The following is a 26615-nucleotide window of genomic DNA, read 5'->3' on the forward strand; positions in this document are numbered from 1 at the left end:
GGATACCCAACACTTGGTGTCTTCTGCGCACACAGCAGTGGAGAAGACAACAGATGAAGAGAGGAGAATAACAAATAATACATACAGTGATGATCACAGCTTGGTTTGTCCACATTTTCATTCAGGAAACCATTGTAAACATTTATATGCAACACTCTGGGGTTAAAAAGACAGTCATCAATCCGTCCTCACAGAGCGCTCACCAAGAGTAGCTGATGCAAGATCTGGACTTATTTTCCATAATAAGACAGAAAGTGGCAAGCGGTATGAAAGTCAAAGACAGTGCTATAGAAGAATACAGAGCAAGAGGTCACTTCTGGTTAGGGATAGGTCAGTCACAAGAGGATCTGGGAGCCAGGGCTGGCACGGACAATGCTCCCCAACATGTAATCAGAAACGGGGGAAGGGGGAAGATGAACAAAACCATCAGGTACATAGCAGAATATTCATTCTTTAAGGCAAACTCATATTCCACTTCCTTAAATGTCACAGTAATTCTACAAACATGGAGCAATGTTATAACAACATTCTTCATTAATGTTGCTGTATCATTCAATCGAAAGAATAACTTCCCTCTTCTATATAACCTTCTGGAGTACCTCTCAAAGAATCCCTTGTGGAATGAACCACTCCTACTTGGACTCGAGTTCTACCTCTAAAGCAGAATGCTACCGTTTCCCAGTTCTCCACTTACTCAAGGTTAATGTACAGAATCTCCCAATTTCCCTCATAAATTAAAGAAATCTTTGGCATCTGCTGGTGCTACAAAAGAAGCCAAATTAATAGTCTCTAGAGATACAAAGGCATTGGGTATATGGGGAGGGAATGGTGGTTGTGTGATTCCGCAAACAGTCCTTTACTTCAGGTATAAAAACCTCCAGAAGGCTGTCCCTGGAGTCCTGGACTTGGATTCTAAGTCCTGTCTGCCTGTGGCAATGTGGTTTAACTCTACCTGAGAAACCCTCTTCTTGAGGTAAAGCTGGGCTTACTTCAGTACCCATCCCTCTCAGAAAGCCTGGCCTGACTTAATGGGCTGTGCACACCAATTATACCCATTAGTAGCTTACAGTTCTGGAGGGTTCACACTGGCCCAGTTCCCACCTACACCTAGCACTGGAGGACAATCTCGATAGTCACAGCCATCTAGTCATTTCAGCTTATGCTGGGGCCTGGGCAAAGCAATTTGAACAGGCTGCCTTAGAGATTCACATTCCTGTCACAAAGCAGGAGATTCAGCTGCCTGGCTCCTAAATGGCAGGGCCAAGATTCAATCTCAAGCCTGTGAAGGTTCCAGTGTCAGCACTCTGGGTTACTTCTTTGGTTGGGGACCAGAATGACCATACTGGGGCTGGGGGTTTGACAGGCAACAACAACTTGAGTGACTGACAGGGTGAACTTGAGAACTCTGATTTAGTTCCGCAAATCAATAGTGAAGTTTTGAAATTGGAGGCATCACTCGTTTTTCAGTTTGCTGTAGCCTACAGAACCTACATAGAAACAGAGGGAGTAAGCAGCAGAAAGGCAGCGATCCTAGAATCTTTGTCAGAGCTTCATTTTAGAATAAGGAAAAATATTCGTTCCTCAGGATGCTACTACTGGTTCCTTGTACAGCACTGGTTTAGAGTCAAGTCCTTCAGACAGCTCAGTGAATAAATAGTATTTCAAAGCCAAATATTGAAGCCAAGGCCATAGACCTTGTATTAATCTGGAAACAGCTTTACAGCACCTCCCCCACCCCACCAGAATTAGCACTACTGCTCTCTAACCAGGTGACTTAGTTCACATTTCAGACAGTAGGGATAGCTAATAATACAGTCTTTTTTTAAAATCCTCAACCAAGGATATGTTTATTGATTTGAGAGAGAGGGAGACAAACATTGATGTGAGAAACATCAATCAGTTGCACTTTTGGTGTATGGGATGACACTTCAACCGAGCCGCCAGCCAGGGCGGCATTTTTGTTGTAGTGTCACCACCACCACCACACCCCACCCAGAACACAATGATGTGGAATTCGATGCTGTTTGTGTTATAGGTAATGTGGAATCATCTCTAGAGTCATTTCTCTTGAAGAAAAAAATCCTCACACACCTGAGTTGTAACCAAACTGTTTAATCAGTTGCTCAGTTTATTTCCAAAATTATCATATATCCCTGACATCTATTATGTGGCCTTATGCTTATGACTTCTGCCAAGTTTAAGGGCCTCAGAACTGAATATTTTAGCAGAATGTGTTTGTGTTTGAAAAACGTGTCATTTTCCTCCAAACATGTCTCATATTTCTGGGCTATGCAAGAATAAACATTTTCCTTTGGATCAGAATATATCAATGTCTCAGGGCTGTTGTTTGGATTAATGTCACCAAATGGTATCTTAAATTTGAGTATTTTTTGCCCCTCTTCAGTTTTTAACTTTATGGAGAAGGTCAGTTTCATTGGGAAAGCTAATGAGACCTGTGAACCTTCTTTCCAAAGTCCAAACTTGAAAGGGTTCATGAACTGTGGTTCAGGAAACTTTGCTCTAAAAAATCAGTGGTATTGCTTACAAACACAAAAAAAGATACAAGTGCAATGCTATTGGAGGTCATGAACACCACAAAGAATATACAGCCTCACTGGTTGGCTGTCTTTAAAAATAGGACTGTTACTATTTAAAATTTTTAAAAATTAAAAAAAGGCGCCCTGGCAGGTGTGGCTTGGTTGGGCATCGACCCAAGCACCAGGTTGCAGGTTCAATTCACAGTTAGGGCACATTCCTGGGTTGCAAGGTTGTAGGGGGCATGTAGGAGGCAGCCAATCGGTGTTATGCTCTCACATCAATGTTTCTCTCTCTCCCCCTTTCCCTTCCTCTCTCTCTAAAAAATTATTTTGTAAAAAAAGAAGAAGAGGCAGGACAAAGAACAATTTTTACCCATTATGATTTATTCTCTACAATGATTTGCACTCAGAAGTTATATAGCCAAGAGGCAACCAAGTGTAATACGAAGAATTGGTCTGAAGTCCTTGCACTTGAAGGCCATACAAAGTCTCTTGCTTCAGGGAAATAGGGATGAAAATTAACAAAAAACAGCCTACAAGCTCCTTAGGCTCCAGAATCTCAACAGAAAATAACAGTTAGTGATTGTAGGTGTAACATGGAAAACAGATCTTGTGCAAATATTAACACCCAGGACTTCTGTATAGATGATTTTCACTATAAACAATAAAATGTCTCAATGACAAAGCTTTCATGTTGAAAGGGTCTCTAATGTGAATTGCTTTAATATTTATTATGAAGCAAAAACATTTAAGAGCCTCACAGTGGAAACAATCCAACACCGACAAACTCTAGTGATCAGACATTCTCTTTTAATGTAAAACAAACACAATTCATAATTACACAGAGAATGTCCTAGCTGTGGGTATTATGAAACAAGCTAACTTTCCAGACCAAAAGGCACTCACAGCTAGGGATTAAACAAACTCTCAACCAAACCAGCCACATTGGGTTGGTTCCTTGAAAACAGTGGTCACCTACTGTTCAGCTTGAGCAGCCCAAGGACAAACAAAACACCAAGCAAAAAACATCCCTTTCTCCTCACACCTGCCACTCACACATGTACCACCACCCTCATCACCGTGTTGGTTAAGCGTGTGGAAAGCAGTTCAGTTCTAGTTCAGAGCTGTCTTCCCCCTATGCAAAGCTGCCACATGGATGATCCAGACCTAGTATTTTTTCCTGAGAGCCACCTGCCACACATCTTTATGAGGTGACCATGACTGAATACTTCCAGACTGCTTCCTGACTAGGCCCCGTTTAAGATGGACACTTATAGTGCCATTCTTGACAGGGCCAAATAATTTTCCTTGGTCGACTCCTGAGTCCCCTTGACAAGCAAGAGGACCTCGAGCATCTCCACTGCTGGCCCTGTATGGAGCGTGAGGCAATGTGCAGGGAGTAAGGCTTCTCCAAGACCACTGAGCCCAATGCAGTGTGGTGGGTTTAACCAGCCCGATTCTGGTGCACTGATTCCCCACCCTCCCATTTTGTGGGTTCAAAAATTTCTGTTCATTTTTTTAAATGGCAGGTATCCTACCCCACCCCTAATAAAATAAAATAACACACTATACATTGGGGAAGACAAATAGGGCAACATTTCTACAAGAAAAAATAGGTTTGAAGAGCATGGCACTGTAAAAGCTTGCATGACCAGTTTCACTGAACATGCTCAGGGATAAAATTTTAGCACCAATTTTTTGTTTTTAACCTTTAGAAATGAAACAACTTTTAACATAGAACACTTGAACAGTAATGAAGTGTAGCCCTATATATCAATACTGTTGTACAAATTGAAGGTGGGTGGTTTAATCCCGAACTGACCACCCTGACATCAATCCATGGCACCTAAAAGGAACTGTCATCATATTTGTAACAAGACATTTATTATTCTCAGCAGCAGGAAATCATGAAACAATCCCTTCATCTTCAATAGCTTTTTTTCATTACCTCTGCAAGGGACAAGTGGCAGGAAGCGAGAATGCAGCCCAGCTTGGGCATCCTGATGTCAGCCCATTGCCCCTGCACACTCCATGGCCTCATGAACAGAGGATGATGCCAAGCAAGTGTGCCCACCTTTATTCATCTCTCCCAAGAAATGAGACAGCTATGCCTGAAATAGCATGTGTCATTTCTTAGACTGTGTCCCTGCCCAGTCCCCACCCCCAATTCCTGGCAGAAGAAAACTCAAAAGATCTTTTGGCTTGACTACTTGCCCATTCTGGAAAGCCACACCATCTCCACATAAACTTTTAAAAATAAATTAAAAAACATTGTGTCCACCAGGTTGACATCCAATCCACTTCACGAGTTCTCTAAGCATGTTGTTGAAAAACAGTATATTGCCCTTAGGGTCTTTTCTTCCAACTGGCCACCTCTCTCAGTGCAGTGCCTCTGTTACAATGTTTCCAAAGCATCTTCTAAGTCTTCAGCTTCTATAAACTCTGCCACCAAATGAGTGAAGAGTAGGCAAGAGGGAAGAGAAACTTGCCGACAGCTATTTAGAGTCAGCAGCAATGGGAAAGGGAAATATGCCACATGAAACACTGCATGACCTAGAATAAAATGAGCTATTTGGAACTCTGCCCTGTGGGGTGAAGATTCCCAGTATATCAGGCAAGATAACGATTCACCTTCTTTAATTACACAGCTTTGTTCTAAAATCCTGTAAAGGACTAAATCATCAAAGGTCTTCTCACTTCTACAGGGAAACTAGAAAGAGGAACTTCTCTGCTTTCAAGTCCCTCAAAGATGTTTGCCTGAAAAGAAAAAACAGCTTGGAGACCCTGGATTCTCTCCTGTGACAATGTGTCTTTCTAAAGCCCAACCCAGATGCTTGTTTGAACATCCGTCTTCTAGATGCAGCTATAGGCACTGCTACCAGTAGGAGTGAGGTAGCCGGGTGTAAGGAAGAGGTCTCTCCTTTCACACTGCATGCAGCAATGATGTCAGGACCTCCCGCAGGCATCCCAGTTCATTCCTCAGCAGGTTACACCACAGAGCTCTCTGTTCAGTACCAGGAGACGCAATGCAAGAAGAGTGCCAGAAAATCCAACTGATAGTAGGGTTAGAATTAAAACCTTCGAGGTTGATTGAGCAATGAGATCTGCCACGCCATCCAAAGGGCTTTCGATCTTGATGTGGGTCTCTGTCCAGGAGCCTCAAAGGACTCACAGTCCCCACGTTCAACCCCCACATGGCGTCCACTTATGAAGCATGGAGGTTGTAATCAACTGTTGGTATGCAATAAATGGGAGTTTAAAAAAAGGAATTTAAAATAACCTAAAAATGTTTCTTGTTGGTCTCCGTTGCCCAGACTGCCAAGGGAATACATCTACTTGATCTGGGGAAGCTATAAGGGAGCATGTGGGGTAAGCCTTCAGGAATCATGAATTCCAGCTTCCACTGTGTAGCCAAAAAACAGACAGCCATGTGCATGCCGAGGGTCTTCTGAACCCACACAGCAATTCTCACTAGTCATGGAGGAGCCCCAATCAAACAGAACCCCATAATGAGGAAAGGCTAAGATAAGGCTTGGGCCCCTCAAGTTCTGTTTCATTCAATATAACCCCGCCCTCCCGCCCCACCCCCGAGTCAGCTGGAGGCAGACTTGGCAACGGAAGCTAGCATCATAAAATGGTGCAGTAATAGAAGTAACTGGACCAGGAAGAGGAGGCATCTGCTCCAATGATGTCATAGCCATTGGTGGCCACAGGGGGGTTGGACTGGTCATGCAGCCTTGTGTCAGGAGTAATGATTGTAGAGGGGCGGGGCATGAAGAGTGCCATTCTGGAAACAGTGCTGTCGAGAAGCAATATATTCTGCATAACTGATTGTCACCTTCTCACTTCGGTACCTGTGTAAGGAAACAGGCAAGGGTATTATGAACCCCAAACACTTCATTCAGTCAATTCACTCAGCAGAGAAAACCAAAAGCTTATTCCACATTTTGAAAGAATAAAATGGAAGACCAAGAGCAACCTTATTTACAGAAAATGAAAGACAGCACAAGAAAACAATGTTGTTATTACAAATGAACAAGATGAAAAAGCACAATCACAATACCCCTGAGAATGTGTTTTCTGCACATCCCACTTTTAAACACTATATATGCTGATAAGGCTGCTCTTAAGCAATCTGCTACTGGGGTCTGAAGGAAGAATTTCAAGTCAAATTACATGGGTGGCAGACTGGAAGATGACTGCAACCAATGCCCAGTGTAAACTGCAAATCTTTCAGGTTAAAATGTGATAAATTGACAGAAATGCAACCTCAATTTGCAAAAAGCAACAAACAAGTTATTTATAACCAAAAGGGCACAGATACCTAATTCTGGGTCAAATTCTCATGAAGCAGGTTAAAGGATCCTGGGGCTATACAGGACAAGTCTCAATTCTTGGATGAATATGCCATATATCACAGGGTCATCAGGACAGAATTCATAGCACTGTGGCTTTGCTCTGGAAAGAGCCATGAGTCAGGATGCGAAGCATGGGGTGTTACAAACCTATGGAGCCTACTACAGACCACAGGAGCTGGGTGTGACAATCCTTACCCAGAGCCATCTCTTTCCCACTGTAATCACTCCTCCACTGCAAGGTGATTATTCCTGAATTTTGACAGGGAAATGGCTGTTCAAATAAATTATAATAATAATAAAATAATAATAATGCTTTGTATTTGAAGCTTTTTGTTTTTTGTTTTTGGAATCCAAAGCATTTCAAAAACACTGGGTTATCTTCCAAATAGACCTGTGAGGTCTATATGATTATTCTGCATTTTACAGATCAGGGGACCAGAGGCCCACAGAAGCCCACAGAAGCTAAACCTCTCTTGTTTTTTATTTCAGTAGGGATGGGAAGAGAACTGACATCTACTGCCTGGCCCTGGTCTAGAAATTCCTCATATATTACCTTACCACAACCTGAAAAAAAACCTAAGGCATTATCACTCACTTTTTATAGACAGGAAAGTTTTTTACACTCAAGAGGCAGAATAAGTGACCCAGGTCACATGGCTACGTGGTGGAGCTGAGCTTCAGACCCCAACTCTATGTACATTCTACCACACTAGGCAGCCTCCCCAAAAAAGCATTCTCCCCAAACAGGCAGAGGTGTTTCCTTTTAACTCTTCATAAAAAGCATTTCTGACTACTCCTTTAACATGCCACCTGACTGCGTCAGCCTCCCCCAGTGGGTCTGGCACAGACACCCACCACTTGCTCAGTGGCCTCGCCCTGCTTCCACCTGCACTCAGCTTAGCTGTAGGGACACTCAGGAGGCTGGGGAATCTTTGCCTTTGCTGCCAGAGCCTCAACCTCACCAAGAGACAGCAGAGACATTTTTTTCTTCCCCTTTCCATCAGAAGTACCCTCCATCCAAGCTCAACTAAATTAAAACGACAAGGAAAATGAGACGGGTTTACCTGGTAAGTTTGATCGTTTTTCTGAATTCACTGGTAATCGGCGCCTTAAAGCCACCTTTCCTGAGCAAGGAGTCTATTGTCTGGATCTGATCCCAGTCTGAGGAGAGGAGACACACACTGAGGTCGTGAACAATGACAGAGTGGGGCATCTCTAACACAGGGAGAGGGGAGAAGTGGCCACAACTGCTGGGGAGGGGCAGAGGAAGCCCTGGGCCCTGAGTTGTCTGACAGTTCAAGGAAAATCCTGGAGACGTGAGATTATGGCCTGATACAGCCATACGGCTACCTCCAAGCCCCTGCTCCTGCACCTTTCCTGTCAGAGGTTATCCCAGTGTAAGTACCTAGGAACAAACAAGGTCCCAACTTAAACTGGCTTGTTGACCTAGTGCTGGTAATCAGGGCTGTTCTGTGGAAAAGAGAATTCGAATTCTGCAGCTTCCACTCCTTTGTGTGGCTGGCCTTCCTTCATTCTGATGATTTCTAGGAGTCCAGTTTTCTATTATAGAGACTTGACAGTAGGAAAGAAGCTACTCCTTTAAAAAGGATGGGAAAGTTGTTCACATATAGCTGTTGTGTTGTTCTTGCATATTTTTAACAGGTAAAACTAAATATATCAAATTAAAAACCAAATAAAACTCCCTAAATTATTGCAGTATGTACCACTTTTTAATTTTTCCAATCATTATTCAAATGCCAAAAGTAATCTGATTATTTACCTAAGTTATCATCACATCTCAGTATTAGAAAATAGTTATGGGGTGCCCCCTTGTAGAGAAATGTGAGATTTATGATTCCAAATAGGTGGATAAAAGGTTTCCATTTTATGTCACATCCTCACTGTTTTTGAAAAAGTTTAAACACAACCCAATAAAAACCAACAAGGCAGCTCGCTTTCCACATAGTTCACTGACATGTTGAGCTGGACATTTCTATTTCAGGTTCCCATCTAACAAATACAGTGTGCGTTAATTTACAGAGTAATTTAAAAACAGAATTCCAAGAAAGAAAGAAAATGAGGCTGCACACCACAGAATGCATAAGCAACATTTAAAGGTATTGTTTTAAAGAGAAAACCTGTCCAACCTATTTCCGACCTCCAATGTCGCAATTTAAGAACTTACTAACTACCAAGTTCTTTTTTCCCCACACCCCCAATACTACAGGAGAAATTATGTTTTGCCTTTTTCCAAGTATAATACTGTTGTTTTTTTGTTTTTTGTTTTAAATATATCTTTATTGATTTCAGAGAGAGGAAAGGAGAGGGGGAGAGAGAGAGATGGAAACATCAATGATGAGTCACTAATCGGCTGCCTCCTGCATGCCCCTGACTGGGGATCAAGCCCGCAACCCGGGAATGTGCCCTGACCGGGAATTGAACCCCGATTGCCTGGATCCTAGGTAGACGCTCAATCGCTGAGCCACGCCCGGCTGGGCTATAATACTGTTTAATAATTCATGACCAAGAGTCCATGGGCTGAGATGGGCAGCTTCCCTTTACATTGAATTCCACAATGTGTCAAGTTGATTGGTAGAATTTTGCTACAATTACCAATCTTGGGAGATAAGAAAGAAAGCTATTCACTAAAAGTCAAACAAGCAAGTAAGTAGAACACTTTACCCCTTTTCTTTTCCCAGCTTCCGTATCTTTTAATGTTTACTGCCCCTTCCATAGGAATTGGACAGATATTAAAAGGGTGCTCATTCTTAGCAGCAGCTGGGCTGAAATACCACACACCACTTTTCTGCCCATTAGTCAGCAACACTATGTACAGTAACTTTCACCGAAATTCCATTTGTCCAACTCACCTTGTTCCTTAGCAACCTCAGGTAAATATGTGGCTGTACGTTTGACACCTTTTTCATTGATGAATTCAATTCGAATCCCATGAACCCCTACCTACAGAAAAAACACACACAATCAAATAAATGGCATTTATTTATTCTAAAGGAACTTCAGCCATACACATATAAACTGACATTGTCTCCTGACCAGCTTGACCCAGGTCTGAGAAAAGGAGAACCTCTTGATTTTCATCACTAATGAATGCTCTCTCAAATACAGAAGCCAAAAAAAATAGCTTGAGGTGTGATTCCACATGTAGTCACCTGAGAGTATAACGTTTATAGAAATAAATTCTTTCAATAGCTCATCTGATAATCTTGAATATTCTACCTTCAATCTATCCCATTAAATGAACATGCCACAGGGTTTTGATCTGGGTTCACGACTCTTCACAAGTGACTCTAAATAACAACTTTCACTCATGGGCTCACCACGAGGGATCTGGAACGCTGTGCTTTACCCTCACTGCTACTTGGCAGGCACAGGAGAAGGATGTGAACCAGAACGGACTGGGAAGAAGGCAGAGCAGCCTTCATAATTCTTTCTGCTTCTACTACTGTAGAACCTTTTCTGTCACCTATGTTGCCCATAATTGCTTCCAAACTCAGGTTTCACATTCTTATACCCTCTCAGTCAAGGAGATACATCACCATGTACTAACCCGAACCCAAATGCAACGAGAGATGCAGAGTTCCAAATGCAGCTGTTCTCACCTCCCAGTCCAGGTAATCACTGGCATCCTCAAAGTTAGTAAGGAGGGAGACAGAGCAGGAAAGTTTAGGCAGCTCCTCTCGGGTCAGGGGGGGGAATCGGCTGTCCTTAAGTGCACTGCAAGGGGACAAAAAACGTAAGTGAGGCTACTCCGGAGGTGGGAGCATGTGACTGAATATTTATGACTTGAGCTATGCAGAGAACTTCTATCATCCATTAATGCTAATGTGCTAAAAAACAACTTGATGCTATTAACTGTTTATACTGGAACTGGTAAGTGACTCACCAGATTAGAGCCTCCACATTTCCTGATTACCAAACAGAGAACACTCATTCTTTATTATTTTGAAGACATAAAGTCAGGCAGTTGTTTTTGATTCTGTAGATAAATTTGATCGTGAATGTTTCCACCGATCTTATGCCTCGTGTAATTACCTGGTTAACGTGTATTCCCTGAGTCCTGAATGAAGATTCATGGCTGAGAAGGTCCCAATGCAGCCACGAAGCCGCTTGTCCCGCCCTGTCTTCCATGTCACAAAGAGTGGACTAAAAAAGCAAAACACAAAACACTCTCCAGCCCCAAATCAATCATGGATAAGAACAAAACCTTGGCTTTATTCCTGTTCATTTGTTATTCCCCAAAAGGATTGTTTTCTGAATTGCCAGCTATCTGAAGGACTCCTCCTTTCTGGGAGTCACGCAGTCCCTTGTGGGAAATGGAGAGGACAGCTCAACAAGGCAGCATGAGAAAGGCTCTCTGGGCAGCCTTTCCCATGTGCCTCGCTGACACATGTATGTGCTATGCTCCTCTTCCTCTGTCCAGTACTTTTTTTTCTTCTAATTCTCCATGTATTTCTCCTCTTCATGAAGACACACTAGGCCTGTACACCACCTCCTCATCTGCAAGCACTCCCTGCAACCCCACACTGTTTCCATAATTATTTCTGCTGCTGGTAACCACAAATATCTCCTGCTCATAAATGTTCAGAAAAGAAAAAGTGTTTCCTGGAGAGCTTAGTATTAGCAGAAGTTGCCATTTTCTGTTTCTAGGCAAAAGTCATGCTTCATTAGGATGCATCAGATTGACAGTGACAGGTTTTTAGAGGTCACAGGTCTGTCCCTCTTCCTGAGATTCCTCCATGCTCCTATGCCTTCACCTCCTTGATTCTTGATTAAACTTATAAAAAAATAACTTAAAATTTTAAAGTTACCTACTTCTTTGATCACTGTTACAAAGCAGGTCTCCCACCTACACGTCTTTCCCTTGCACTAAAACACTTGAACAGCAACCAGCCAGAGTTACTGTCTTAAAACCTACTCAAAAACTCCAAGTATTCCACTGTCTGCAGGATGGAAATATGAGTTCCCAAAAATAATAACCCATACCCTGCAACGCTACTCCTAATCTCCCAAACCTGTGTCCCTCTCCTTTATAGAATACTCCTAATCCCATTCAGACCAAGTCTAAGCATCTCCACCTGCTCGATAGAGCTTTTTTGACCACGATAACCTACCGCAATACTGCCCTGGACAGTTAGGAATTTTTCTCTTCATCTCTTCTCCTCTGACACACACAGGACAGCCTTCCCCTCTACTCTGCACAGTGTGTCACACACTATTTAACTTTGGGCTTGTGGTCTACCTACTCAACGAGTCACCCAAGAACAAGGATCTTTCTTCATGCCCCTCCATTCCCTACCCAGTAGGCTGTGCAATGCCTTAGTACACCAAGGAGTGATCTCAGATCAATGAGTGCTCCAAAAGCATCTCAAAAAAAACAAAACTCAAAAAGCTTTTTCAAGGCAGCTCAGAGCTGCTTCCAATTCTGAGAAAGGAGCAAACGCTGGCATGAGCTTCTTCACTTTACACTTTATACACGTACTATTTACATCACTGGCACATGAGAGGGCTAGAGACAAACAACAATCTTGAATTAAAAACAATATAGCAGATTCTGACATTCTGGGTGGGGTGCCAGAAGTCCACCATGAGATTACCATGGGATCGCCAATAAAGTGAGGGGACCCTTGTTAAAAGCCTCACAGCTCCCACTAAATAAGCTCCTAGTCTCATTGGACTTCAACACTACCAGGGTCCACAATGATGTGATGGTGTGGCCTCTACACTTGAGAGATAAGTGACCTACCCAGAGCCATTTGAAGCAACAGAAGAGCCAAGAACATTACTGATTTCCAGAACATTACTTTAACAAGCCCACACCCCCTCCAAATATAACCCAGTCCCTTCTGTGAACACCCTAGATATTGCTGGATGTTCCTCATCGTCCTACTTCTATCACCCTTTGCCCAAATCATGTTAAAGCTTTTTTAAGTAGTAGAAAGATGTCACCCTGCCTTTCTCACTGTCCCCTGCCCTGGTGGATTTACTCACTAGGGGTCATTGGTGAATCTAGGAAGTCGTGGCTGTGGAAAGCCATAGAGGTGACAGTAGAGGACGTCAAAGCAGTAGCAGCACATCTCTGCAGTCACCACCAGATTCTTGGTGGTGTTGGCAGTTCCATTGGGTCGGGGAAGAGGGCTCAGAGCTCCCGATGCGGGATTCATTCGTGTAATGGGAGAGTTTCCAGGTCCCAGAGTTAAGTCCGACACATTCTCCCGACCACTGCTGCCATCCACATGCTGGTGGTTTTGAAGAGGTCCTGAACTAGAGCCGGGGACAATTGTGGACTGATTCCCGTGAGTGTGCGTTCCACTTCCAGATAACTTGGGCTTCTTGACCCCACAACAACCTGCTGCCAACTTGGGCTCGAGTGGAGGAACACAACGTCTTTTTCCCATCCTGATTCAGTGCTCGAGGTCCGGAATGCTACAGAACCCTAACCAAAGAGAATAGGTAAGCATTAACTCAAATGATTAGCTAAAAAGAGAAAAACCAAAAGAAAGAGTCTCCACAGAGACGCAAGAGTCATCAACTCTCTCTCTCACCAGGTCACATGGTCACAAAGGGTCAAAGACCAGCAGGGCTACAAGAAACCCTGAGTTCCAGGGCAGGAACTCCCAATCCTTTTCCTAAAGAACGTTTTATTTTCCATAAAGCTATGATCACCACGGGCGGAGGCAGGCAGCAAGGTTCTCTCTTGCTCAGGACTCTCCTGGGCAAAAGGAAGGGTGGGGTGGCAGCCACTGTGAAGCTAGATGATGGAGGACATTTCAAGACTGGCTAGAAGATTGCATTTGACCCACCAGACTCTCCACCAGGTTGCTTTCTCTATCACTTTAGAGGATCCCGGAGGAACTTTCATGGTTTTCCTTGTTGGCCACATCCTTTCAGCATTTTCCTCATCACTAACCTAAATATACATGTAACTTCAGCCCCAGATTTTAGTGAAGGTGGAAAGCAGTTAACTGCCACTCTGGAAAGAACCCACTTCTAACACAAGGCTCCCATCTTTCTGCCCTCACAGATATCATTCTTCAATGACACTCATTTTCTTTGGTTCTCAGAACTCACTCCAATTTTTACACATCTCTCTATCTTTTTAAGACCTCATTCAAGAAACGCTACAACCTAGTATAAAACCTTTATTCATACAAATGACCCAAGCTTCACAGTCCTTTTGTGAGGTAGCCATTCTGCCCTGTCATAGCAAAGCAAACATAGGCAATGCCACTCAGCCTAACACAATGTGGCATCAGATGAATCGGCCAGAAAACCACAGTGTGTCATCTGGTGGGAGGATCTTCTTACTAAATTTTTTTCTTAAAAAGGCTAAGGTAAAAATGTATAGCTATAACATGACTGAGATCCTCTTTCTGTTGTGTCCATAATCAACAGAATCAGGAAAAAGAGATCCTAGTTATTTCAATACTGATTATATCAAAGTTTATAAAACATTCTGTTAACTTGAGAAAAGTATACTGTTTTTTCTCAAGTCATTACATGTTAGTTTTAGCCTTCCCCCAAATAATATATGTATTACTTTACCTAAAATTTTTTTCTGACTTGAACACAGGGCACATAACTGTCTTTTTAGGCATTGCTCTACAACATAGTGTTTTGGTTATAAATTCTACAGCCTTTTAAGTCAAATTAGATATTTACCTATTTGCAATGCCATTATTTCTATAAAAACAGCCTATCACTTTAAGTTGAATGAGATACAAAAGTTCACAAATACTACTTGTTTATGTTTGTGATATATGCTGATCCATAATAAAATACACATTTTTGTGTCTAGGCCAATTCTTACTGAGATGAAAGTTGTTGTTGAGGAATAATACCTTGTACACTTCGATGTCTGGCTTGAAACAGGTTTCTTTTTAAGAAAGCCTTATGCACTCGATCCATTAAAACTTCCAAAAACTATACTGCTTCTGAGCATGGACTTCATTGTCTTGTTCAGACAATTAAGAGAGGGAGCAGAATGTCTTGGTTGAATAATACTGACTCCAGAGCCAACTGGCCTGGGCACAAATCCTAATCTCTTCAGGATTACCTCTTTGACTCAAGTTTCCTCACCATGGAATTAACAGTACTTGCCTTGTGGGGTTGTCAGGAGAATGAGTTTAATATGTATGAAGTGCTTAATACAGTGTCTGGCATGTGGTGTCAAGTTTATTCAGCTGCTCTCACCACCTGGGCTTTGTTTAACTGCTCCAACCAGTATGGAACTCCTGGAAGGCCAGGACTTCACTGTGTAGTGCTTGCACCGAAAAGGTGCTCTCTAAACAGGGTTTCACAGAGCCCCCAAATCACTCAGCAAGGCAGACAATGTGACCATCATTTTACATAGGTGGGACCTCAAGCTTAATAAGCCAGACTACCTGCTCAAAGCTAGACTGCGACTAAGTGGCAGAGTTAGAACTAGGACCACAATCTATCTGTTAGACTCCAATGCCTCAGTTTTCCCATCAAGTCACAAAGTGTGAGGCCTGCCAATACCAGCCATCGGATCCAGTCCCTTTACTAAGGGCATGATGAAAAACAAATTACATCAAGGGTATATTAAAAACTAGCCTAATAGTTTGCAGAATCTTGCCAACAAAAATGGAGCAAGAAAAAAATATTCAAAACCAACACCTCAGCCATCACTTGGACAATTACCAATTCTCCTGACACTATCCTTTGAGTTCACAATGGATGTCACTGGCCTCTGAGCTCTCATTTAACTTTCTACCTTGTATGTAACAGTACAGAGGGGGTTTAGGATATGTGTTGAATGAAGCAGCAGAAGAATCTCTAGAGAGCTGGAGTTTTAACATGCCAACAGGGCCAGGAAGCTATGTCTCCAGAGAGCCCCTAAATTCAAAGAAACAAAGAAAAGCGATGAAACACAAAGGTTAAAAAAAAGAAATCTTTCCTGATTCTCATCACGTCAAAGCACACCTGAAGGAAGAGCTAAATGTTATGAGATTGTAGCAACTCCGGTGCTTCTTAGCAGGTGTGATGAGCTACCCGATGAGTGAAACAGCACAATAGAAGAGATTTTCACACCATGCCAGGGCAAAAGACCTGAAGTCTGGGAATATTCTGCCTATACACAATGTACAACCAGTGATCTGCAGTGGGAATGATCACAACAGATTAAATTTAACAATCCCCCCCCATCTATAATTTGAAATCAATAGAACCAACCTAAATCTTGTGGCTCTTTAAACCCAAGCAAATCTCAGGAGGCCACTAAACAATTCAATTCATCTTCTCAAGTAGTAACCAAAGGCACTGCTATAGACTCTCTGCATCAAAGATATATTAAAGGCACTGCTTTAAAATTTTATCCTATAAAATTAAGTCTATGAAAACTTCTGGTCAAGATGGCAGAGTAGGTAAATGCAGTACTTACATTATCCCACAACCACACAAAAATTACAACTAAACCACAGAACAACCATCATTCAGAACCACCTGAAATCTGGCTGAATGAAATTTTAACAACTAGAGAAATAAAGAAGCCACCCTGAGCCCTACATGGTTTTGCTCAGTGGTTAGAGAGCACATCGGCCCACCGACTGAAGGGTCTTGGGTTCGATTTCGGTCAAGGGCACCGTACCCAAGTTGCAGGCACCATCCACAACCCAGGTTTGGGTGCTGCAGCAGGCAACCAATGGATGTGTGTCGCTCACATTGATGTTTCTCTCTCTCCCCTCCTTCCACTCTCTATGAAAAGCAATGGAAAAAATATCCTCGGGTGAGGATTAAAAAAAGAAAGAAAAAAAAAGAAGCCACATTGAGATGGGTAGCGTGCAGTGGTTTAAAACAGGGCTGGATATCTTGGCTCTGGAGGTTTCCCTGAGGAACGAGAGGTCCAAGCCTGACACCAGGACCCCCCAACCCAGGGTTCCAGAGCTGGGAAGAGAAGTTCTCACAACTTCTGGCTGTAAAAATCAGCCAGGATTGTGGCTGAGTGACACAGAGGCTGCTAGAGCCCCAGGCAGTTACTCTTAAAAGGCCCATGCAAGACTTACACAGACTCACTCCCACTAAGCTCTAGCATTGGAGCAGCAGCTTGAAAAGTTCGAGGGATATACAGGGAGGAATTAAATTGTCTGGCATCAGGGTAAGAACTGGGGGGAAGTTTTCTCCCAGACAAAAGTGCTGGCAGAGGTCTTTGTACATTTACTGAGACCTCCCCACCACAGTGCTGACAGATAGTCACCATATTTGAACATCAACCTGGCTTACACTGTTCGCCCAGCCCTGGTGAGTACCTGAGATCCTGCCCCACCCAATTCGCAGCCCCATCCAAGCTGTTTGCAGTGGCTTTTCCAATGAATGGCCTGTCCTAGCTCAGTCTTCAGACTCCCCTAAAACCTATCAAACAAGCAACAGCTGGCCTCAGCATGTCCCATACTTTTCAATAAGGGGCCCCAGGCCCAGCACTAGCAGCAGCCTGCCTTGGTTCACAGCTTGGCCTCTCCTGGGAACCTCCAAGCCTAACACAAACAGCAGGCATCTGAAGATTACTCTGTAGCTCGTGCCAGGTGGCACCAAGCAGCCCACAGGCAGTAGCTGACTTTGCAATTCCCAGGAGGCCCCAGAGACAGTGTACCTAGTGGTCAGTTTCAGACAACACCAGATTATCATCCTACCACTCCCATGAGTGACACACTCAAGGGGCAGACTTGGTGAGGACCAAAGCCCCACTGAAGCAAATCCTGCTTCATAGGAGTTTCTCCTGCACAGCAGCAATTCCATTGTAGTTACAGCCAGTAAGCACAGTCAGTTGGCCTGGGGGTTAATTTCTCCCAGTGACACCAACAGCAATCAAGGCTCAACTACAACAGGGCAGTGCACACAGGCCACACAGGAGAGCACCTAGAAGGCCTAGCTCAGGTGACTGGGGAGGCTGAGCCACTGGGCCCTAGAGGACACCTACTACACAAAGCCACTCTACCAATTCCATGAAACAGAAGCTCTGCCTAATACATAGAAAGAAACACAGGGAAGCAGCCAAAATGTGAAGATAAAGAAACCTGTCACAGCCCGGCCAGGCATGGCTCAGCGGTTGAGCGTCGACCTGGGATCCAGGTGGTCGGGGTTCGATTCCCGGTCAGGGCACATGCCCAGGTTGTGGGCTGTATCCCTGGTAGGGGGCGTGCAGGAGGCAGCCGATCAATGACTCTTTCATCACTGATGTTTCTCTCTCTCTCCCTCCCTCTCATTTCCTCTCTCTGAAATCAATAAAGATATATTTAAAAAAAACAACAAAACAAACAAACAAACAAAAAGAAACCTGTCACAAATGAAAGAACAGAAGGAATCTCCAAAAACAGAGCTAAATGAAATGGAAGCAAGCAAACTACAAGATACAGAGTTCAAAACAATGGTTATAAGGATGCTCAGGAACTTAACGAGAATTGAAAGAAACTTAATGAGAACCTCAAGGTACTTAGTGATACTTTCAAGAAACTTAGAACATCAACCACATAAAAAAGGACCAGTCAGAAATGAAGAAATGGATACATTAACTGAAATAAAGAATAATTTACAGGGAATCAACAGTAGACTAGAGGACACCAAGAATCAAATCAGCAATTTGGAATATGAGGAAGCAAAAAACACCCAATCAGAACAGCAAAAGGAAAAAAAGAACCCAGAAATATGAAGATAGTGCAAGGAGTCTCTGGGACAACTTCAAGCAGCCCAGTATTTGCATCATGGGGATACTAGAAGAAGAAGAGAGGGAGCAAAAAACCCCCTGAAAACCTATTTGCGAAAAATGATTACAGAAAACTTCCTCACCTTGTGCAAAAACCAGGCATACAAGTCCAGGAAGCACAGAGAGTCCCAAACAAGAGGAACCCAAAGAGGCCCACACCAAGACACATCATAATGAAAATGCAAAAGGTTAAAGACAAAGAGAGAATCTTAAAAGCAGCAAGAGAAAAGCAGTTAGTAACCCACAAGGGTAACTAACCCATATGACTGTCAGCTGATTTCTCAACAGAAACTTTGCAGGCCAAAGGGAGTGGCAAGAAATACTCAAAGTGATGAAAAGCAAGGACCTACAACCAAGATTACCCAGCAAAGCTATCATTTAGAATTGAAGGTCAGATAAAGAGCTTTCCAGGCAAGAAAAAGCTAAAGGAGTTCGTCATCACCAAACCAGTACTGTAAGAAATGTTAAAGAAACTTCTTCAAGAGGAGGAGAAAAAAATAAACAAACAATAAATCCAAATTTATCAACAACTGACTCTAAACATCAAAATAAATGAACAAGTAATCTAATGAACAAAATAAACTGATGAATAAAATAGAGCTTAAGGCACAGAAACATGGAACAGACTGATGAATCTCAGAGGGAAAGGGAGCGGGAAGAGATCAACCAAAGAACTTATATGCATATATGCACTACCCATGGACACAAACAATAGGGTTGTCAAGGCCTGAGGTGGGATCCGGATTGGGGCAGGGGGCAAGGGGGGGGGGGAAGGAAGGATATCTGTAACACTCAACAATAAAGATTTAAAATAAAATGAAAAAAATTAAAGTTATGGGAAATTCAAAACTTAAAATTAAAAAGCATAATGAACCCAATATCCAGCCTTAATAATTTTAACATATGGCCAATTTTTTTATGTTTTTATAGATTTCAGAGAGAGGAAGGGAGAGGGAGAGGGAGGGAGGAAGACACAAACATCAATGAGAGAGAAACATTGATTGGCTGCCTCCTGCACACCCCCTACTGGAGACTGAGCCCAAAACCTGAAACTCAGGGATGTGCTCTGACAGGCAAATGAACTGGAGACCTGGTGCACTGGTGCATGGAATGACGCGCAACCAACTGGGCCTCACTAGCCAGAGCATATAGCCAATCTTATTTCATCTACATTCTACCTACTCACTCCATCTCCCCTCCTCCACTGAATTATTTTGAAGGCATGTTTTTAAGGGGCCAATATTTTATTTACCTGCCAGTATAAAGCAAATATTAAGTGAACTATAATGAAGAAGTGTCAACCTATGAACCAGGTGGTCATGGTTCAATTCCTGGTCAGGGCACATGCCCAGGTTTCCGCTTGATCCCCAGTAGGGGGCATGCAGGAGCCAGCCAATCAATGACTCTCTCATCATCAATGTTTCTATCTTTCTCTCCCTCTCTCTTCCTCTCTCTGAAATCAATAAAAACATATTAAAAAATAAAAACAAAAAAGAGTATTAAGTAGCCCTGGTCAGGTGGCTCAGTTGGCTGGAGAGTTGTCTCGTTTCTCCAAAGTTGTGGGTTCGATCTCTAGTCAGGGCATATGTCAGAAAGCAACCAGTGAATGCATGGATAAGTGGAACAACAAATCCACATTTCTCTAAAAATTTAAAAAAAAAAAAAAAAGGATGTTAGGTAAAACAGGGTGCTGGTAGCAAATATTTCCTATTTACAACATTAGCCACTACACACTAATTTCATACAAACCTTCTCTTTGTCAGCTGGCACGGCTCAGTGGTTGAGTGTCCACCTATGAACGAGGAGGTCACAGTTTGATTCCTAGTTGGGGTACATGCCAGGATTTCCAACTCCAGCCCCAGTAGGGGGTGTGAAGGAGGCAGCCTATCAATGGCTCTCTCATCACTGATGTTTCTATCTCTTTTTCCCTCTCCCTTCCTCTCTCAGAAATCAAAAATAAATAAGTAAATAAATAACAAAAAAACTTTCTCTTTAGGTTGGAAACTCTTCTAACCCTACTCCAACACAGCAGGCATCTCACCACAACCCAGACTGAGTCCCAGACTCAGCTTCCAGGACCACCCTACAATGAGTGGAGACACTCATTTCTCCAAGAGCTTCGCATCTAAGAGTACAGTGTAAGATACCTCAGAATAACAGAATTTCAACACAATAGACTAACCTGCTGTCTGACCAGTTTAAAAAACAAACAAAAAACACACCTCTAAAGACATATTCAACATCTCTTCTAAAAGACGATATGGAAATTTCTTACTCTTCCTCAAAATGTCATAAAAACTACAACTTTGATCATAGTAGGAGTTAACTGAATGGCTACTATAAAGTCAGTTCATCTGAAATAACTGGAATTAAGTGTAAAACCCTTGCTTTACAGACACATATGTCACTGAGACCCTCTCAAGCCTTCAGATGGTTACTTTCAAAGCTAAACTCACCTGGCCAAGAGGTCCCAAGTTCAATTCCCTGTCAGGCCACACGCTTGGGTTGCTGGCTCAATTCCCAGTAGGGGGTCGAGCAAGAGACAGATAATGGATGTTTCTATATCTCCCTCTCTCTTTCTCTTAAAAATAACTAAACTCAAGGGCCACTCTGACAGCCAGTAGTAGTGATCTCATTTTCCTCTGTTCACTTGAGATCAACAAGAATGAGCTAGGTAAAATGAATTTCTACCAGATGGAGACAAAGTCAAACTTCCACAAAAAGCTGGAGGAAATAAAAGGAATTACTGTTTTACCTCTGCACTTCAGACCTCCTAACCTAGTAAGTGTCCAAGTATGCTCAGTGTTGAAAAGTTACCATACCTTTACTTGACATGCAACACTGAAGTGTCCTGCCCTTCCTTAGGGTACACAACAAAGGCCAGATGGCAACTTTTCCTCCCTTTCTGCAGAGAGACCAAGCAGGGTTTTACACCCACTTCAATTCCAGCCAGTACTGAAATCATCCTCACCTTTAGTCTCAGAGGCTAGGTGGCCTTTGTTTTATCTTTCATAAAACCTAACACGGTGCCCTGCATATAGTATACACACCAGCAACCTTATCTACAAATCTCCTAGTAATTTCATTTAAGTTTGTCTTTTTTATAAAAAGAATGTTTATGGCAAAACCTAATCTTTAGACACTTGATACCATTGTGATGCTAACTGGAGAGTGTATCAGAAACGGAAGCTAAATTCTAAGTATCTATTCTTATCAACAATGTCAACTCTATTCAGCCCAAACCTAGGAATGGTTCAATTCATAGGAAAATGGATAGTCAATGTCGACAATTAATTAAAAAATTAGGCCAAATATCCCCTACATTAACTTTGTTTGATTTATGCTGGTAGCTGTCTTCTTTGCTAAAACACATCAGTAACTGGTCAGTCCTGAAACTGGTCTCAAGTGATATTCAGGTTGCTCAAGGCTTTCCTTGGACAGGCCATACCTACTTTCTAAACTGCACTTGAGAAGAATTTTCTTTCTTTTTGAATTGATGGGGCACTTTAATTTGCCTGGAGGGCAATTTATGATTTCAAGAGTTAATACAAATGATGTCTTAAAAATTGCTGATGTTTACAGACAAGGTATAAAGACCGGTATTCAGGGGAGGACACCCTGACTAAAGTGGCTGGCTGGGTGGAGGACCTTCCTCCTTTGATGGGGGGGGGTGTCTCTTCCAAAACTCCTAAGTCATTGTAAACAACAAAGTGACATGCTCCCAGAGCAGTTCCCATCTTGAGAGGACAAAACCTAGGCTTTGGTGTTACAGTCTAGGCTCAAATTCCAACTATGACTTGCCACATACTAAGCTAGGCAAACTCAGGCAGGCTGTCACATCTGTATAGACAGGGTTATTTGTGAGCAGTCAATGAACAACACATGAAGAGCATCTAGTAGTTCTTTGGCTTATAACTACTATTTATTAAAGTATCTGCTATAATCAATACTACCACTACCTTTACTAATAAAAGTAGGGTACGTTCCAAAAACAACATAGCTCTGAGTTCTTACCATTTCTACACAAATAAGTGCCTTCATAATAAAATTCTATTAAGAACCACCTTGTAGTCTAAAAGATTGTAATATTAACATGTAATTATTACTCCAATGACCTTAATGCTTTCGTCTTTGAAGAGTAACGATTTCTAATAAATCATCCACTGTTCTTTTCACTGTGAGTGCTGGAAAGCGTAAAGAAAGAATACTGGGCGGTCTGCGAGTTGTACACAGTTCTATTCTACCTGGTTCTTCTTTTAAGTTTATATTAAAAAAGAAACTAAACTTGCAAAATATGCTATCATTATAGAAGTCTTGATATATATTGAATACTAATAGAACTACTGTGTCAAAGTTAGATTTCAAACAATAATCAGATTAAAGTATCTACAAAAGCCTGGAGGTGGAAAAAAAATCTAGTTTCACCTTTTGAAGACAAGCCTCAAAACAGTTTACTAGGGGGCATGACCTTACAACAAAGAAAGATTTGTAGTAGGAAAGAGGCAAAATGAGGTCTCTGCATTTTTTTCTCTTATTAGTGTACAGATGTCTATTCAAATCAAGCTTTGTGAGAGAGTTAAATAACAATTCCATCAGATGAGTTGTGAGATAGTACCTGAGATACAATTCTGGCCTACTTATGGAACTATTCCAATAATAGTCAAATGAAAAATCCACAAACATTCTGGTAATCATTTCAAATACTCATTTCCATATTTTTGAAACCCCATCACACACAAAGTACTTGCCGTGTAAAAATTTTCCCTGCAAAATGTAAATCTACCTATATCATCGCTTTAAAAGTTACAGATTTAGAAAATTGCACAGAACTATACATTTTCATGTCAACTTAGCTTAAAGAAAAAACGTGAATATAGGCGTCAAAAGTTGTTTTGTTTTTAGAACCCCTCCTTTTACTATGTGAGGTGCTAGATCTTTCTGGCCTCAGTTCTTTCATTTGTAAAATGAAAATATTTCTTCCCTGCCTCCCTCACAGAGGGTTTGTGAGGCTCCCATAAGATATGAAGCACTCTGAAAAACTCTCTAACAAGTGTTAGCACAGCATTATTTTTTCTAAGTATATTTCTATCAATTTCAGAGAGAGAAGGAGAGGGAGAGAGAGATAGAAACATCAATGATGAGAGTCACTGATCTGCTGTCTCCTGCACACCCCCTACTAGGGATCGAGCCTGAAACCCAGGCGTGACCACCTGGGTCCTGGATTGATGCTCAGCCACTGAGCCATGCTGGCCAGGCCGTATACCATTATTTTTGTTTGCTTGTTTTTAAATATATTTTTACTGAAAGAGGAAGGGAGAGGGAGCTAGAGAGAGAGAAACATCAATGATGAGAATCATTAATCAGCTGCCTTCTGCAAGCCCCCTGCTGGGGACTGAGCCAGCAACCCAGGTATGTGCTGTGACCGGAAATCAAACACAGGTCTCCTGGATCGTAGGTCAAGGCTCAACAGCTGAGCCATGCCAGCTGGGCAGCACACCATTATTAATAAACTCAAAGGAAGCCCTGGCAAGGTAGCTCAGTTGGTTAGAGCACTGACTTGTGCACCAAAAGGCTGCAGGTTCAATTCCTGGTCAGGGCACATACCTAGGTTGCAGGTTTGATCCTTGGTCGGGGCTAGTATGGGAGGCAACCTATTGATGTTTCTCTTTCTCTCCCTCCCTCTCTCTCTAAAATCAATAAACATACCCTCGGGCGAGGATAAAAAAAATTTAATATATAAATTCAAGGGGACACAACAGTAATGAAAACTTTTCCAGAACTTTGTTTACATGTAGAATTTTAATTATTTTAAAGATAATAGGATCACTGTAACAGATTTAGGGCAAAATGTTCCAAAAATCTCTGAACATTATAACTATATGGAAGGAAGAGACCCAATAACTGATCTTGATAAGAACTGTACTGAGTTATGCTCCTTGGTTGTGTAAAAAAATAAAGAGTAATTTGGGGAGGGGCAGAGACAGACTAAAGATAAAGATGGTAAGTGTAACGCTACACATCGGTCTAGGTCACTCTACTGGGATTATGAACAATAAACTTGTCTTTACATATTTAAATTATTTTAAAAGAGAGCAGGTAGAGAGAACTTCATCAACATTAAGACCACCACATGGAAGTAGAAAAATCCAAGTGAAAAAAGTACAACCTACACTCTAAAGTCCTAACACAGGCCTAAAACAAACAAACAAACAAAACAATGAAATTCTATTCTGAATATCCAAGGTAATACTCACTGAAAGCAGAAAGTGTATATTGCCAGGGGAACAGCTATAACAGAGGAGGGGAGCTATTTTGTCTCTGAAATGAATTTTCCTCCTTCCGATTCCATTCCTTCTTCCTGTACCTAAGATGGAAATGCAGGTGCAGTGAATGAACAAAATCAAGGTAGTGTAGATGTAAGAGATGGTTTTTGAAAACTACAACTCAACAGAGCAATTTCTAAAAACACAAATAGCTAAGAGACAGGCTGGCTCTCTTTACTACAAAACATTTCAAAATCTAAATATAAGGTGGCAATGGCAGTCCCACACACTGAATCACCTCATCCTTGGCATCATCACCAAGAAGTGAGGACACTGAGGATCAAAGGTTTTACTGAACCTGAACATGAGATACACATTAAAACTTTCTCCACCACTAATTTAGATCAAAACTTGCTCTCAGGGCAAGATATACCATTTCAAGGCTCTCCACTGGTTTCAGAATACAAACATATTTCCAAATCCTCTGCTGCAAAGATGGTGCTGAAGAATTACTGGACAGCAGGCCAGGGTCCTGCGGACATGCCACCTCGTTACCCCAGGTGGAGATGCTAACTGTTGGTAAGAGTCATCCATCCTTACTCTTAGTCTCGCATAAATCTCCCCACCCCCTAATAGTAGGGCATTGAGCTACTCCCAGTGATGTAAACAGGAGACTCCAGGCCCCACCCGCTCCGCCCGAGAAGAGGGCAGTGAAAGAGGATCGGCCCACAGGGACGGGGTAGGGTGGCACAGCGAGGTCAGGTCAGGACGCGGTGGGGAAGGGCAGGGGATGAAGGGCAAGCCCCAAGCCTGGGAAGGAGAGAGGTATAAAGTCCAGAGAGTAGAGGGGGAAAGACAAAGGAAATGGGGGCTATAGGTGGGCAAGGGAAGAGAGACTGAGGGTGGGGTTGGCCAAAAAAACCACCAACAAAACAAAACAGGAAGAGGAGTGCGCGCGAAAGAGTGAAGCAAGAGGACGAGACGGAGAGGGGAAGGAGAGGCCGGGGGCGGGGGAAAGCTGGCCGGGGGAGGGCGAAAGGTAGGAAAGGCGGTGGGAGAGAGTCCGGGCAGCGGGGAGGAGTTGGGAAGACCGCCCAGCGACGGGTAGGGCGGCGGGGCCGAAAGGCGGCGGTGGAATCCGGGCGCCGGGGGGGAGGAGCGCGGGGGGTGGAGGGGAGGGGAGGGGGCGCCGGGCGGGTGGGGCCTCCGGCAGGAGCCGGGGACCACCAAACTTTACCCGGACCCGCAACTGTTTCCCGGAGGCCGTGCCAGAGGAGCGAGAGCCTCGCCTCGCCCAGCAGCCCCGGGCAGGGGCGTCCGCCCGCCCTCCCGGCAAGGCCTCCGACCCCCGCCCGCAGCCGGGCCCCGCGGCCCGCGGGCCTAGCCGCCCGCCCCCGCCCCCACGCCGCCCGGCCCTCGCCGCGACCCCGGGACGGCACCGGCCGCGTCCCTCGGCGAGCAGGCCCGGCGGGCGAGGCGCAGCCCAGCTGCCCACCTTCTCTCCTGGTCCAGGCGCGGCCGGGGCGGACGGGACCTCTCGCGCTCCGTCTTTTCCTGCTTCATGGAGCCATGCGCTTGGGTGGGGGCTCCCGAGAGAAGCCGGCCCGCGAGCGGCCGGACGCGGCGCGGCGGGGCGGGGCAGGAAGAGCCGGGGGTGTTCCCCGCCGCGGGAGGACTGAGCGCTGCCGGGACCGCGCCGGCCGGTATCCCAGCAGCCCCC

General features: G+C 43.4%; 1 protein-coding gene across 4 annotated transcripts; it reads right to left on the reverse strand.

Moving 5' to 3' along the window:
• Window positions 1-2901: 2901 nt before the first annotated feature.
• Window positions 2902-26615, reverse strand: AMMECR1L (AMMECR1 like). 4 transcript variants are annotated; one of them, XM_081142030.1, is made up of 8 exons: window positions 26391-26615; window positions 24887-24996; window positions 12905-13349; window positions 10949-11059; window positions 10516-10630; window positions 9766-9856; window positions 7960-8056; window positions 2902-6391 (listed from the first exon to the last, which is right to left on the reverse strand). In XM_081142030.1, exons 3-8 carry the CDS (start codon window positions 13309-13311, stop codon window positions 6280-6282), a joined length of 933 nt encoding a protein of 310 aa, XP_080998156.1. In that variant the 5' UTR covers window positions 13312-13349; window positions 24887-24996; window positions 26391-26615; the 3' UTR covers window positions 2902-6279. The 4 variants fall into 4 exon arrangements, with proteins under 4 accessions (XP_080998156.1, XP_080998159.1, XP_080998157.1 ...); XM_081142032.1 differs by lacking the exon at window positions 2902-6391 and adding an exon at window positions 6853-6995; XM_081142033.1 differs by lacking the exon at window positions 10949-11059.

The sequence above is a fragment of the Miniopterus schreibersii genome (assembly GCF_964146895.1).
Source record: "Miniopterus schreibersii genome assembly, chromosome: 7".
In the NCBI taxonomy this organism is placed as follows: Eukaryota; Metazoa; Chordata; class Mammalia; order Chiroptera; family Miniopteridae; genus Miniopterus; species Miniopterus schreibersii.